The sequence below is a fragment of the Protopterus annectens genome, chromosome 15.part0 (assembly GCF_019279795.1).
Source record: "Protopterus annectens isolate FY-2018-M chromosome 15.part0, PAN1.0, whole genome shotgun sequence".
Lineage (NCBI taxonomy): Eukaryota > Metazoa > Chordata > Ceratodontiformes > Protopteridae > Protopterus > Protopterus annectens.
This window is the reverse complement of record NC_056749.1, coordinates 186,659,513-186,673,218: the sequence shown is the minus strand read 5'-3', so window position 1 is coordinate 186,673,218 and position 13,706 is coordinate 186,659,513. Positions and strand designations below refer to the sequence as shown.

Sequence of the window (13,706 nt, the reverse complement as noted above, 5' to 3'; positions counted from 1 at the left end):
TTCATGAAGGGAAAGAACTGAGTTTTACTGTGGGAATTTATTTCACAAGAATACAGTATGAACATATTGTAATCACATGATTACACTGGATATAGACATGTTTGATAAGTATGCCTTCGGTTTTATTTCATTAAACAAAGGTGACAGAACTATGAAACCCTCTACCAGCAGAGATTAAGTCAAAGTTCCAGGCATTTTGGACATGACTGGAATGTAGAGGGAAGCTTGACATCTGTTCATTTCAGCAGTAGTAAAGGGAGTAGCAGAGCGAATCAGGAAAGAACAAAACACTACATGAAGAGTACCGTCTGAGGGAAGACTAAAAACATCTAGACAAGATAGACTCAATGCATTATTAGAATACAAGGAAATACACTGGCAAATGTATTAAGTACAGTAAAATGTCCAGGTGTAAATGACAACATGAGTATTAAAAATGTTCAAAGTTAGGTAAATTAAATTGAATACAAATTGAACTTAGAAATTAAAAATTGTGGATTTTACTTCATTTGTGTCATTTTATTATTTTTCACTGCAATATAACAAAAGTATTTTTCATCTAAAGTAACAAAGAAAATATATGTGACGTAATTGATCAAGTGAGTTTTTAATGTATTTATATGGGAGGCTTTTCATATTAGTTTTATTGTGAAAAAGTCTTGATTATTAAATGAGAGATGAAAGTACACAGGCTGTTTAATAAAAGTAGTAGCAGTCCAAAAGTATGGTTTTATTTGCCTCCAAACCACTAAAGAACTGTTTTGGTTATTCCACCCTCTTTTTTTCATAGTCTAGGTTTCCATAACTGCTCTGCTTAAATTTGAAATTCCTATTATGTTTGTGATAAATATTAAATATTTTTTCTACCATTCTGTAATGAGAAACAAGATGCCACAGAACACCATATTCTTCATCCCTACAAAAGAGCACTGAACAAAGGAAGTTTACAAAATTAGATACATGCATTTTTTACAGCTGCAATACTGTATACCAGATATACAGATGCAAGCTTTTCATATTATCTCATTCATTTTGTTGTATTTATTTAATTGCTGTACGTAATTAATTTCTACAATATACTATTAATGCCTTGGATATCTACGGTCCGTAGAATACTAACTTACTAACTTGCTCCTCTCTCTTTTCTATTCATGTGTTACGTGGGTTGGATGTGTTTTTCTAGACAAAGCCAATGTCTCCTTAACTTGTATCTTATGCTGAAGCTGTTATCAGTTGGAGGTATTCCTTTCAGTACTGGCTGTTGTAAATTCTTTAAAATAAAGTTCATATATACTAACAGGTTATGACTAAAATTATTAATAATCACTGATGCATTTTACTCACAGTTCATTAAACATTCATGTTTTTCACCTATATCAGCGATATATACCCTGTGAGCCTATGTACCTACAAGCCTGTATAGTTTTCTTATGTTCTTAAGTGCAGTGGACAAAACTACATTGGTGTAGCGGTGGACCCACTTACTATGTGTTTACGCATGATGGGGAATAATTTATGATGAAAAACGCTATGTATATAATGCTTGAAAGGGAGAGAGAAAATGAAACCAACTGTTTTACTTCTGGGTCTTATCTCCTGGATGTTTATTAATGATTTTTATATGGTTTACTGCTACTTTTTTGTGCACGGAATGCTGGGATTATGCCACGAGAATGGGGTAAGAGATAAACATGTTAAGCTCTTCCACAGTGCAAGATTCAATCTTAACAGCACTTAAGAGTGTTTAACAAAACCTTGTTAAGGACACCCTAAGCACAGTTAAGATCAGGTCTTGTGTAGGAACTAACAGTAGATGGTACTAGCCATCAAACAGGCAGCATCAGAATGCAAAACAGCTTTTAAAAACTGCTAAGAGTTCACCCTGTGACACTTACAAGCAGAGACTGTGGCATAACGGGCATAATGACGTGGCTTGTAGCTTTTAAAAGCTGTTTTACCTTCTGTCAAAGGAGCACTTTGCTTCTGCACGGTGTAGCTCTCAACTGTTCCTCATCATGCAGAATGGCCCTGATTTTGTCTCATATTTTTGCCAGGTTCTTCCAAAAATTTGTATTTATTGGTAAAATCAGTGAGGATTACAGTCACTCAACAATAGCCAGACATTAAATGAGTTTCATGCATTTTATTGTTTAAAAACAGTCCCCCCATTTTGGATTTCTCCAAAATTCTTAAGCAGAGAAATTCCAAAGAATGCTGCTTTCTGTTTGACAGCACTCACTAAGTGCTTTACTTGTTTATATTTTCTTTCTTACTTTTTTTCTTCTGCATCTGGTAGAACATGGAGCAGATAATGATCCATGCATTACAAAGAAATATAATCAGGTGTCCAATCAAAACCCTGTATTGCGTGATCTCAACATCGATGCAGAGATTCACCTCTTGAGATTCGCTCTCCAGGTGAATTTCTCAAACACACAATGAGCTGGTTATGACTGGATCCTAATCATAATACTCACATCAGCTATACACACACTATGAACCTGCCCACCAACGGCCTGCATGGCCCACATCAGCTATACACACACTATGAACCTGCCCACCAATGGTCTGCATGGCCCACATCAGCTATACACACACTATGAACCTGCCCACCAACGGTCTGCATGGCCCACATCAGCTATACACACACTATGAACCTGCCCACCAACGGTCTGCATGGCCCACATCAGCTATACACACACTATGAACCTGCCCACCAACGGTCTGCATGGCCCACATCAGCTATACACACACTATGAACCTGCCCACCAACGGTCTGCATGGCCCACATCAGCTATACACACACTATGAACCTGCCCACCAACGGTCTGCATGGCCCACATCAGCTATACACACACTATGAACCTGCCCACCAACGGTCTGCATGGCCCACATCAGCTATACACACACTATGAACCTGCCCACCAACGGTCTGCATGGCCCACATCAGCTATACACACACTATGAACCTGCCCACCAATGGCCTGCATGGCCCACATCAGCTATACACACACTATGAACCTGCCCACCAACGGTCTGCATGGCCCACATCAGCTATACACACACTATGAACCTGCCCACCAACGGTCTGCATGGCCCACATCAGCTATACACACACTATGAACCTGCCCACCAACGGTCTGCATGGCCCACATCAGCTATACACACACTATGAACCTGCCCACCAACGGTCTGCATGGCCCACATCAGCTATACACACACTATGAACCTGCCCACCAACGGTCTGCATGGCCCACATCAGCTATACACACACTATGAACCTGCCCACCAACGGTCTGCATGGCCCACATCAGCTATACACACACTATGAACCTGCCCACCAACGGTCTGCATGGCCCACATCAGCTATACACACACTATGAACCTGCCCACCAACGGTCTGCATGGCCCACATCAGCTATACACACACTATGAACCTGCCCACCAACGGTCTGCATGGCCTCTGTTTGTGTTTGAGTGCATTGGGCAAAACTGAACATGTATAAAGGCAGGCCTATTTAAAGCATAATGTGTTTATGTGTAATGGGGAATAATTTATGATTAAATGCTCAGTGTATGTGGAATGACAGAAAGGAAGAGATAAAGGGAAAATGACAACTACTTCACTTCTGGGCCTTATCATCTGGATGTTTATCAATAATCACTGTTATGTTTTATTAATAGTTTATTTAACATTAATGTTGGCCATCTACATCAACTATATATACTCTGTGAACAAATGATTTAACAATTATGAAAGTCACTCAATATCACCAACCCTTTGTGGCACACAAATCCATCTCCTTCAGATAACCTGGTTTGTAGCTAGAGTAATCACTAACATTCCACAATCGTGTTGAGAAACTAAGGATAAAAGTTTGCTCACTTCTCTTCGGGGCTAGGAATGTCTCACCCTAGCAATGCAACCCAGCCAGGGCACCAATAGACAAAGGAATCTTTCCGGCTCAGCTCGAATATGGACCACCGATAATAGCCAGAACCTCGAAGAAAAACTCATCCACACTACAGACTGTGGAGAACATAACCTGATGCTTCCTCACTAACTGACTCTGTCATAGCTCTGAGTGTAACACAAACCTGCTACTAGGCTCCCTCATTTTCTAACTTCTCCAGACTAACTCATTCCCATTACTAGATGCCAAACTTTATATTAGACACACACACACACACACACACACACACACACACACACACACACACACACACACATGCATTACAACCTGAGATGGTCCAATGAAGCAGCCACCCATTTCAACCCCTACAGACCAGTCTACGCTGTACCAAACACTCTTTCTTCATCCTTGTTCCAAAACTATGGAAATCCCCCCACCCAAACATCCTACAGTCACACCTCTAAAAGAGCTACAATCCCTCTTCACCACATTCAGAGCTGCACATGAAAAAATTCCTTCAAATAAAATCAGACTGTACTTGCCAGGAGGGTAGGCCTTTGGTCAACTGGTACCCTAGGAAAAAGAGCTCAACAGCACCCCCTACAACACCCGGTGCCCCCATCCTTATCTACCTTTACCATCTAGATTACTTTTTCTTCCTTTTTCTCACAATTTGTCTTAATCTTCAGTTTTTTTCCTGTATTCATTCAACATATTTTAAAGAAACCATTACATTACAAAAAACAAATAAATACAAGAAAAGTGCCCCTGCTAGGAAAGGCACCCTAGGTGGCTGCCTGATTGGCCTATGCCTAAGGCTGGTTATGTGAGCAGGCCACATCAGTTAAGGGCCTCTATACCTACAGCCGTAATCCCTCTCAACAACTGCCTAACTCAATCCCCCCAACATACCCCTGCCCTGATTCTCATTACCCCACAACATTTCTACCATCATGTGATCCTGAAATAAAATCATGCAAAATGTACATTTCTATACTAATTCTTGTTACATTTATTAACAGCTAATGCACAGTTTTTGTTGTACATTATTTCTTTTTGTTCTGGTTTTGAAATGTATGGCTTACAACCACTCTATTCCACTTTTTCCCTGTGAATTATTTTAACTGAGCAGTAGCTATGAATGGTCAGTTGTAATCAGTGTATTATCCCAGTAAACAAATGTAAAATAAAGCAAAACGAAACACAATAAAATAAAACCTACCTACCAGCCTGCATATCCTTCCTTTGAGTTTTGAGTGCAGTGGGCAAAAACTGCACTTGTGTAGAGGATATGTTTTTATGTGGGGAATACTTTGCTGAAATTTTCATTTTTGTGTGTAATGACAAGGGGAAAAGGTAAATAACAAGTCCTTTACTTGTGTGCCTTATCTCTTGTATACTAGAATACAGTTTAATGGCCTAATCAGTTAAATAATGCATGGTTTCTTTACGTTTTTTTTTTTAGTCCTGCTGCTTTTTTGGCTGTTTTCCCCCTTAATTGTCTGTCTCGCTTGAAGAATGTTTTGCATTTCACTTAATACATAAATGTTTACTGGCATTCTATTGGTCATGACCATAGGTATATAAAAGGCCTGAAGAGGAAGACAAAACAAGCAGAATGGATCATAGTTGCATCCGGAGACCTTTGAATTTTCTTGAATCTGAACGTAAACAGCCAACCTTCTACTTTTCCTGACACCGAACATAAACAGTTGAACAACCTCTGAAGACATATTTTAAGAGATTTCTTCCAATGATGTATGGTACATTAGAAACATAGCTATAATATATATATATATATATATATATATATATATATACATATATATATATATATATATATATATTATTATTATTATTATTATAATATAATATAGTACAATGCTATAAGAAAATGATCCCATTCCTTACTACACAAAGATAAGAACCTCAGTATTCAGCTGTTACTTTGGTACACTAGCAATCCATACTATGTTGGCAATTATGAACACATTTAAAAGGCTGTTTTGTAATGCAATGCCTTAAACTATAATAAATTCATAGACACAATGTTAATGCAACACATTGAATCAAAAACGCACTACAACATGAAAAGCAAAAACTGAGACATTCCAGCATACTTGTATTCACTAGTCTTTCAGTCAGAGTCTGAGCTTATGGCTATGAACTGTTAATGAGCAGTTTCCTGTGATCCAGGGTTTGATTCCACCAGCCTCCAATTGCTTACTGTGTGACTATGAGCAACCCACTAACCCAGGCAGCGCTCCCAGACTGAGTTGGAAAAAGGTCAATGTGGACCAGTCCTCTACCTACCTTAGTAAATAAGTAAATTAATATTATTGAAACTACCAAATGTGTGTGCGTGTGTGTGTGTGTGGGGGGGTTATGGCTTACACTTTCAAAGCACTGAACTCCATAGCACATGATGACTCAAACATAGATTATTGTATTTGACTACAAGTGGTTTGAAGCTGATATCTTTAAAAAGTAATTCTATACATGCAATCATTGCAGTTCACCTGTTAGCCAATAATAAATAAATAAACCAACATGGGTTTGGATCTGACATTCCACACAGCTAGAAGACTTCACCCATGAAACATAGCTATTATAACAGTAACAAATAGATTCTAGCATAATTTGTAAAAATGGACAAAAGTGCTATGGCTGGTGTCACTATAGAGTTAAGGTTGAGCATATGCAGCATTATGTCCTCTGAGGAAAACTAACATACATTTAAGGGTGCGTGTGTGTGTGTTTTGTCATCTCTTCCACTGCACGTTTTGAGCATACTTTTTCTTTTATTTAAGGACAATGCTACTTGGGTAAGACTGAACAGCTGGTGATAAATATAAATATGGAGGGACTGTCAGAGATCAGGCTTCTTGGTCTGGTACTACACCAATGGCTGAATGAAGCTTCTTGGGCGTGCAGTTCTACTAGTACAAAAAGCTTGCAATTTCAACAGCAGAGTGCTGCTAACTCCAGTAACAGCTGCTGAGAAGATTAAGAGCAGACATAGCAGAGGCCTGTAAATGGATCAGAAAGTCTATTGGGGGGGCAGCCCTGATTACAAAGGAATGTGATATCTGTACACTAAACCTTATACTTTCAAGAACAGAGTTTGTTCCACATATCTGCAGGTGTCTCCATACAGATACCAAAGGGAATCATCTGGATCAGAACACAGTGGGATAACTAAAAGAAGAAAATGTTAGTCCTACGTGAAAGAAGCTGTCCACCAGAAATACAGCAATGCTTACTGGATACAGACTCACTTCACCAAATAAAATACTTGGAATAGCCTGACTTGTGATGGAAGCAACAGAAGACGTCAGTACAGACTGCATAATAGAATTTATATTCTGCTGGACCCATTTTGTTCAAAGAGCAACATACTTTCATTGTCAATGGCTGTGTAAGACATACAACTCAATACAAAATCTGATAGCATTTGGCATGCATTAAGAGATACTAGTGTTATGGCTTAGACAGCTTTGTAGCTAAAATCTGCAATGCAATTTTATGACAAAATACTTCCCTCCTGTGACCCCACTGATTCTCATCTGCTATTCAGTCCTTATCAACAGCAGTATGCTGAAGGCTTGGGTTGGAAACTCGGGAATGTTTAAACAGCTGCTCTGATTTGTCTCCTTACAGGAGGATTATAAAGGACTCAACATGAGTTGTTTTCCTTAACACATTTTGCCTGATTACTGATTTATTACCTCACTGATGTCCCTTTCACTTCCACACTTGTTCTATCAGTGACAGAGACTTCTTTATTTGGTTCTATACATGCAGTAATCAAGTAATAAGAATGTTTAATCTGGCTATGAATTAAGCCAAGAGACAGAATGTGAATCATCACTCAACTGCCCAAATTTTCGCAGAATGTCCAGATTATTGCTTCATATTTTTGGTCTGTTCCTCACAAAATTTCTGGTTTTCTGGAAGATCATTGAGTATTGAAATCACTAAATAATGGCAGGCATTTGAATTTCAGACTTCATATTATTCAGAAAATGCATGTTAAAGCAGACTTTGTTATCTAGCAATGTTTTAAGTTTATAAAGAGCAATATTTAAAACTTGACTATTTTTAGGCCTTTAACCCCCCCCCCCATTATTTTTTGGCTTTGTCTAGATTTTTCTCGATAAAAGGTTGGGAGGTAAAAATGGGGGGGGGGGTTGCTATTCATTTATTTGTTTATTTATTTGTTTGTTTTCCGGGGTAGAGCACTGATCTCCATGGGCCACTTTCAGACTTAGCCTGGGAGCAGTATCTGATGTGACATGTTCAGAATAACAGTTATTTGTTATTAACATTATTGTTTTATGGTAGCTAATACAGGGATATGTTTTCAGCTTCATCAGTTGGGTAGTAGTATATGAATTCTTGGGACTTCAAGTGACTTGAATCTGTACAAAAATAATGGTGCATCTCTATGGCATTTGTGGTTCTGCAGTGTTGGAAGGCTTCCTTTGCATCCTGCACCACAAGACAGTAAAAGATAAGGACACTTCATTTTTAACAGCCTAAAAATCCATTTTGATGGTCTGTTTGTTAACGACATTTACTTTAACTTTTCTGGGAAGGAATTAAAATAGTCATTTAAGATGAGCCCCTACCCTGAAATAAAAGAATAAATGAATAAATGGATGACTGTGGTGTAACTTTTAAAATAAAAATGTTATGCTTAGCATATATCGCACATCATGATGAGCATACATTATGGCTCATCACTTCAAGCAATTATCAGTATTGGCTTTATTTTCATTTGTATTACTTTATCAGATAACTTGTACCTCTTTCACAGCTGCTTATTGGGGAGTTTAAGTGAGTTGTTCAAAGATCATGCAGTGACAAAGTTTACTGACATATAAATCAGGAATTTCCAGATTCACAGAAAAGTGCTGCATATATACAATAGACCACATTCCTAAAAATAAAGACAAGCTTAAATAGTGACATTTTGTTTTTAAAAGTACCACCTCATAATATGTTTTCCAGATTACCACTTAAAAGTCCCTCTAAGTCATTTTCCATAAGTATCACAGATGTTATTAAAATTTGGAGATATTTTTAGTTAAAAGTAAAAAGTCCTTTCTTTGCAACATCTGGCAGTTGGAGCTGGCTTAGTGTGCCTCGTTTAGTTACCTATGTTCAAATAAATTTCTGCAAATATATGGGAAAAATGCAATGTGCAGATGGCCATCAGACATTGTGTATTTATTTTTCTTCTTTTTAAAAATCTATTATGCATATGGTGGGTGTGGGATTCAACTCTCCCATAGTCAGAACTGAAATATGTTACTTTGCCATTTTTTTTATTTTTGGCCTGCCTCTGTGCACCTGCAGTATTACTTTACAGAAGAGTGGGAAATTAAAAATAATCAAACTGAACAGGCACATTGTTGCCCAGTGAGCACATTTGTTTATGTGATCCCATTCTAAGCATGTGGGGTGGGGAATGGTTTATATTAATCATGTAATTAGTACTGCTTCAGCATAAGATTGGGGGGATGGGTGCAACACTTCTTTGAACTACTTAGTTATTGCTCTGAAAGGATTCTGTTTGAACAGAGGAAGGACACCTGTTTCTTAAAAAAGTGATAGGTGGGGACAAGATAAGGAAGCGAACATGGTAAGTAGGACAAAAAAGCACATTACACAGAAAACTGCAAGGGATGACGAAACCTTCGAAGCACATCACAGAACCTGCGTCACAAGCATACTGGCAAGTATTTTAAAATGTTCTGATACTTATGAATACTGTGTGTGTGAATGTGTGTTTATTTCACATACCTTTTGTTTAGTCTTTGCTGACTGCATCTCTTCCATGAGAAACAAATGCAGGGCTTTCATATACCAAGCAGATCATCTCATCTGCTTTCAGTGGCATTAAAAAAAATGCAAGTACCGATTGTAAGATTTGAACCAGATATATTAAACCTAGGCTCCATCTGCCCATTTGAATGGCAGTTCAGATAGTTGTAAAGAGATGCTATGCCCATGAAAATTGTCACTGAAGAGGAAAGACAGTTTCTTTTCCTGACATTTCTCCATTCACTAAAATACCAAACACAACTTGTACCACACTTACAAAAAAATAAAAGAACTACATGAAAGAAAATCCATGTCAGTTATTTCACTTTTTTCTATTTTATTTTAAGCATAGTATAAGCAGAAAATATACTAAACAATGTGAATGAGCTCATGGTTTAAAGTGGCATGACATCCACCAGTAAAGGATATCTATTCTGACAGAACATTTCTAAGTCATGAAAAACAAATAGTTTAAAAATGTAACTAAACATAAACTGTCATGCTAATTTTAATATATTTCCTTAAAATGCACTAAATAAATGGATAAGCCTTCTCCTTTGAATTATTGAAGTAATTTATGATGTTCAGGTACTCAAAGTAATTGTTCACCAAACTCACCTCTCCAATACATGGAAATGTAGAAAAATCTGTTCACTTAAAGTTACTGGTTTATAGAGAGCACTAAGTTTGCTAGCTGTGAAAAATAAAATAAAACTTCCAGGTGCTACTTCTCACTGTTATTCAGTTGTGTTTTCTTGGCCTGTATACCTTCCCCTTGGTTTTGTGCATCTTTTTTCTTTCTTTTTTGAAAAACGTTGCACTCTTGGACCTTGTTAATTCTATTAAAGTATTTAAAGTACTCTATAACCACTTTCCATCTTTCTAGAACATATATACAGTGAGCTTCTTTATGTGACCTTTTACATGTGTTCTAACTTAGACACTACACCATTCCATAGCATTCCTCTGTACAGCGTTCATGCACATTTATTATTACTTAAATATTTGCTAAGTAGTTAAGAACACTGGGGCATGTAGGCCCACTTTTGCCATGTCTTGGTAGACAAAGACAAATGCCAAGACCACATACTGGTGGGAACTAACGTTGGGTGGCACAATGCCAGGGCACTTCTATGGGCTAGGCTTGTAAAGGCTCCAGGGCCATTAGCTTAGTACACACCTATGAGCATGGACCTCAGAAGTCATTCATGCTTATTTGGCAAGCTTTACATTTGATGTATTTTTGTGTTACACATTAACAAGAAATTTACCTTCAACTTTGTAATACCTTTAGGATCTCCATTTGTGTGGGTAATGTGATCCACACATTCAAGACTAGCCTTTCAGAGGTGGTTCCCTACCTCACCCTTGAAGTTACAGCCTTTCAGCATTGGGCATATTCTCTTTCCTTGATGGACGACACTGGGCTAAGGTCATTTTCATGTCTTTATCCTTCTTAATAGTTATCCTGTGCATTCCTTTTCCCTCAGTCCTGTTTTTTTTTTGTTTCCTTTTGGTTGACATTGTCCTTTCCACCACAGTGAAATAAATCCCCAGGAGATGCATACATGGATCTTAACCCTGCCAGCCACAGTGACAGGCACACACATAGCTTTGATCTCTTTTCACTCCTTGCCAAATTCCTACATTAAATAGAATGTGATGCATTTAAATGTGGCAAAAATGTATCATATTTTCATTGAACCTGCTTAGTGTACTTGTTGGCCACTGCATGGAAATGACTGACATATCAGACCTACCGCTCTATCATCTTACTCTTTGAAGAATAGGCAAGCATTTGTGTGGTGTTCAATTATCCTTATCTAAAGAGTAAAATAAAAAGTCAGTGATGATAGGATGAATGATGTCATCACCTTACCCTATATTGGCACTGGACCATTTCTTCTTCATCCAGAGTAGTTGTGCAATGTTTTTTTTTATTATGTTACTCCATGATTGTCTCATATATAGCTCCCCTCCCCCAAGCCCTTTTCCACCTCAGGCATTTCATATTGCATGCACCATACCTAAACAACCATATAATGTATTTACATTAACTAATCTAATAAATTGTTTTGGCTAATCATTCAACTTTTGTAGGTTGTCTTAAAGTTTTAATATCCTCTCCAGTAAAGTACAGCACCACTTCCATAGCGCCCATACCTCTCAATTGTCCTTGATTTTGACTCAAATTCTAACTATGTCCCACTTAATCCCTTCTAAAACTAGTGACTTTTGGAGGAAAGGTGGTGAATTACACGTAATGTTTAATGACAATTAAGAGTTATAAACTTCATTTACCTCAGAAAATGTGTATTAATTCATATGCTCTGAGTCTGTCAATGTGTAAAGTTAATAGCACTAATATTTTAAAAGTGTCCCTGATACAGTTGATATTTGTCCCCGATCGTTTGAGAGGTCTGATAGTGCCATTTCAAATTGTGAAGAAACTTCCCATCTCTGTACATTAAAAAATGCTGCTCCATTACAAAGATGAAGAAATTCTATTAAAATGTTTGCAATTGGGGTCCTACCGTGTTTCACTTCACCTTTTCCCACAGACAGTCACAAAGGTGACCAAACTTCTGATAAGCCAATTAAATCAGCATTTCAAATTTAGTAGACCAAAAGTATTTAAAAGAAAAACATACATAAATGTAGGGCTTTGGGGAAAAGTAGAAAAGATAAATGAAAAAATAAAAGCAGTGATACAGACCTGAGATGAATCATTTGCGCCTTTCTGAAATGTGCTAGCCATGAATGAATGAATGGGTGGCTGTATGTCAGGGAAAAAAAGGGTGAACTAAGAAGTTTGGTGATGTCCTTACCAAAACGACTGTGGTCTTGTCTGGTACCATGCACAGTCCCGTTAGGGAACAGTTCCAAGTGAAAACCAGTCCTGCAGTATAGTTGACGTCGCCGTAAAAAGCCTTTGAGGTGCACGAAGTCTGTGGGGACCCCCCTCTGCAGCCGTCCTTCAATTTGACCTAATCTCTCAGTCCAAGAACCTGGCGAGTCTGCTATGGGTGCAGCAGCTCCTAGAGCCGACGAAAAGCCATGCAAATCCAGATCTAGAGACCCTAGAAAACCCCCAACCTCAGCCATCGCAGCGAGAAAAGAGTAAATGGAAGCGCTGAAAAGTCTTCAGTACTTAGAGTGGTAATGCAGTATTGTCGGTATCGCCCAGTTGTCCACTATTTGTGTATCTCCCGAATGCAAAACCACCGTAAGCACAGGTCTTTGTGGCTCACAATTTGTTTTAGTAGGTTCCCTTGGCATCAGTCCTGTACCACTTCTCATAACTGAATGTGTCCTGCTGTTAGATGCGAACCTGCACTTTATATCTGTATACATACTCCCCTCTCTCATTGACATATCGGAGATTTAAATACAAGCCACACCTCGCTAGCATCCCCTTGGCTATCGCTTCTTGCTCACATCCACTGGGATCATTCTGAGAAAAGAAAAAAAAGAAAAGAAAAAGTTTCACTCCCTCTTTTATTGCGAGAAAAGAAAAAGCAGGAGGGAAAAATGCTACACATTGACACAGAAGCGTAACTGTTGTTGCTTCGTTGAAATCTCTGATGAAGTCACTGTGTGAGACTCGAACGCCTGCACTTGAGACTTATTTCTTCTCCACGTTAATGAACTGTCCAGCTACTTTCATTAACAAGTTTTACCAGAATAACCTTGGTGACGTACAGCATCACAGTAGCCGATGGCTATTTTTGCCAGGTTTACGTGGTAAGTTGGACAAATTAGTTTGGGTGAGCAGCAATAGCCCTGCTACATGATTCTGGAACAATCCTGGGACCTCCTTTCAAGACTCTTTATACAAGTCTAATTGTAGTTATAAGAAATAATAATAATTAAAAAAAACGTGTTTAAAGGATATTATATTATCTGGACACATTAATTCCTCCAGGTTTGCTTTTAGCTGGCGCACAGAGTAATTCTAATGTT

At 38.1% G+C, this 13,706-nt stretch overlaps 1 protein-coding gene across 1 annotated transcript in view; it reads right to left on the bottom strand.

The window, feature by feature from the left end:
• The window catches only part of FGF16 (fibroblast growth factor 16), a 46,515-nt gene extending 33,129 nt beyond the window's left edge, over positions 1 to 13,386 (bottom strand). Inside the window, exon 1 of the mRNA XM_044057675.1 lies at positions 12,572 to 13,386. Coding sequence (XP_043913610.1) covers positions 12,572 to 12,848 — 277 coding nt within the window. The 5' untranslated portion in view covers positions 12,849 to 13,386. The remainder of the gene's footprint in view (positions 1 to 12,571) is intronic.
• Positions 13,387 to 13,706: the final 320 nt, after the last annotated feature.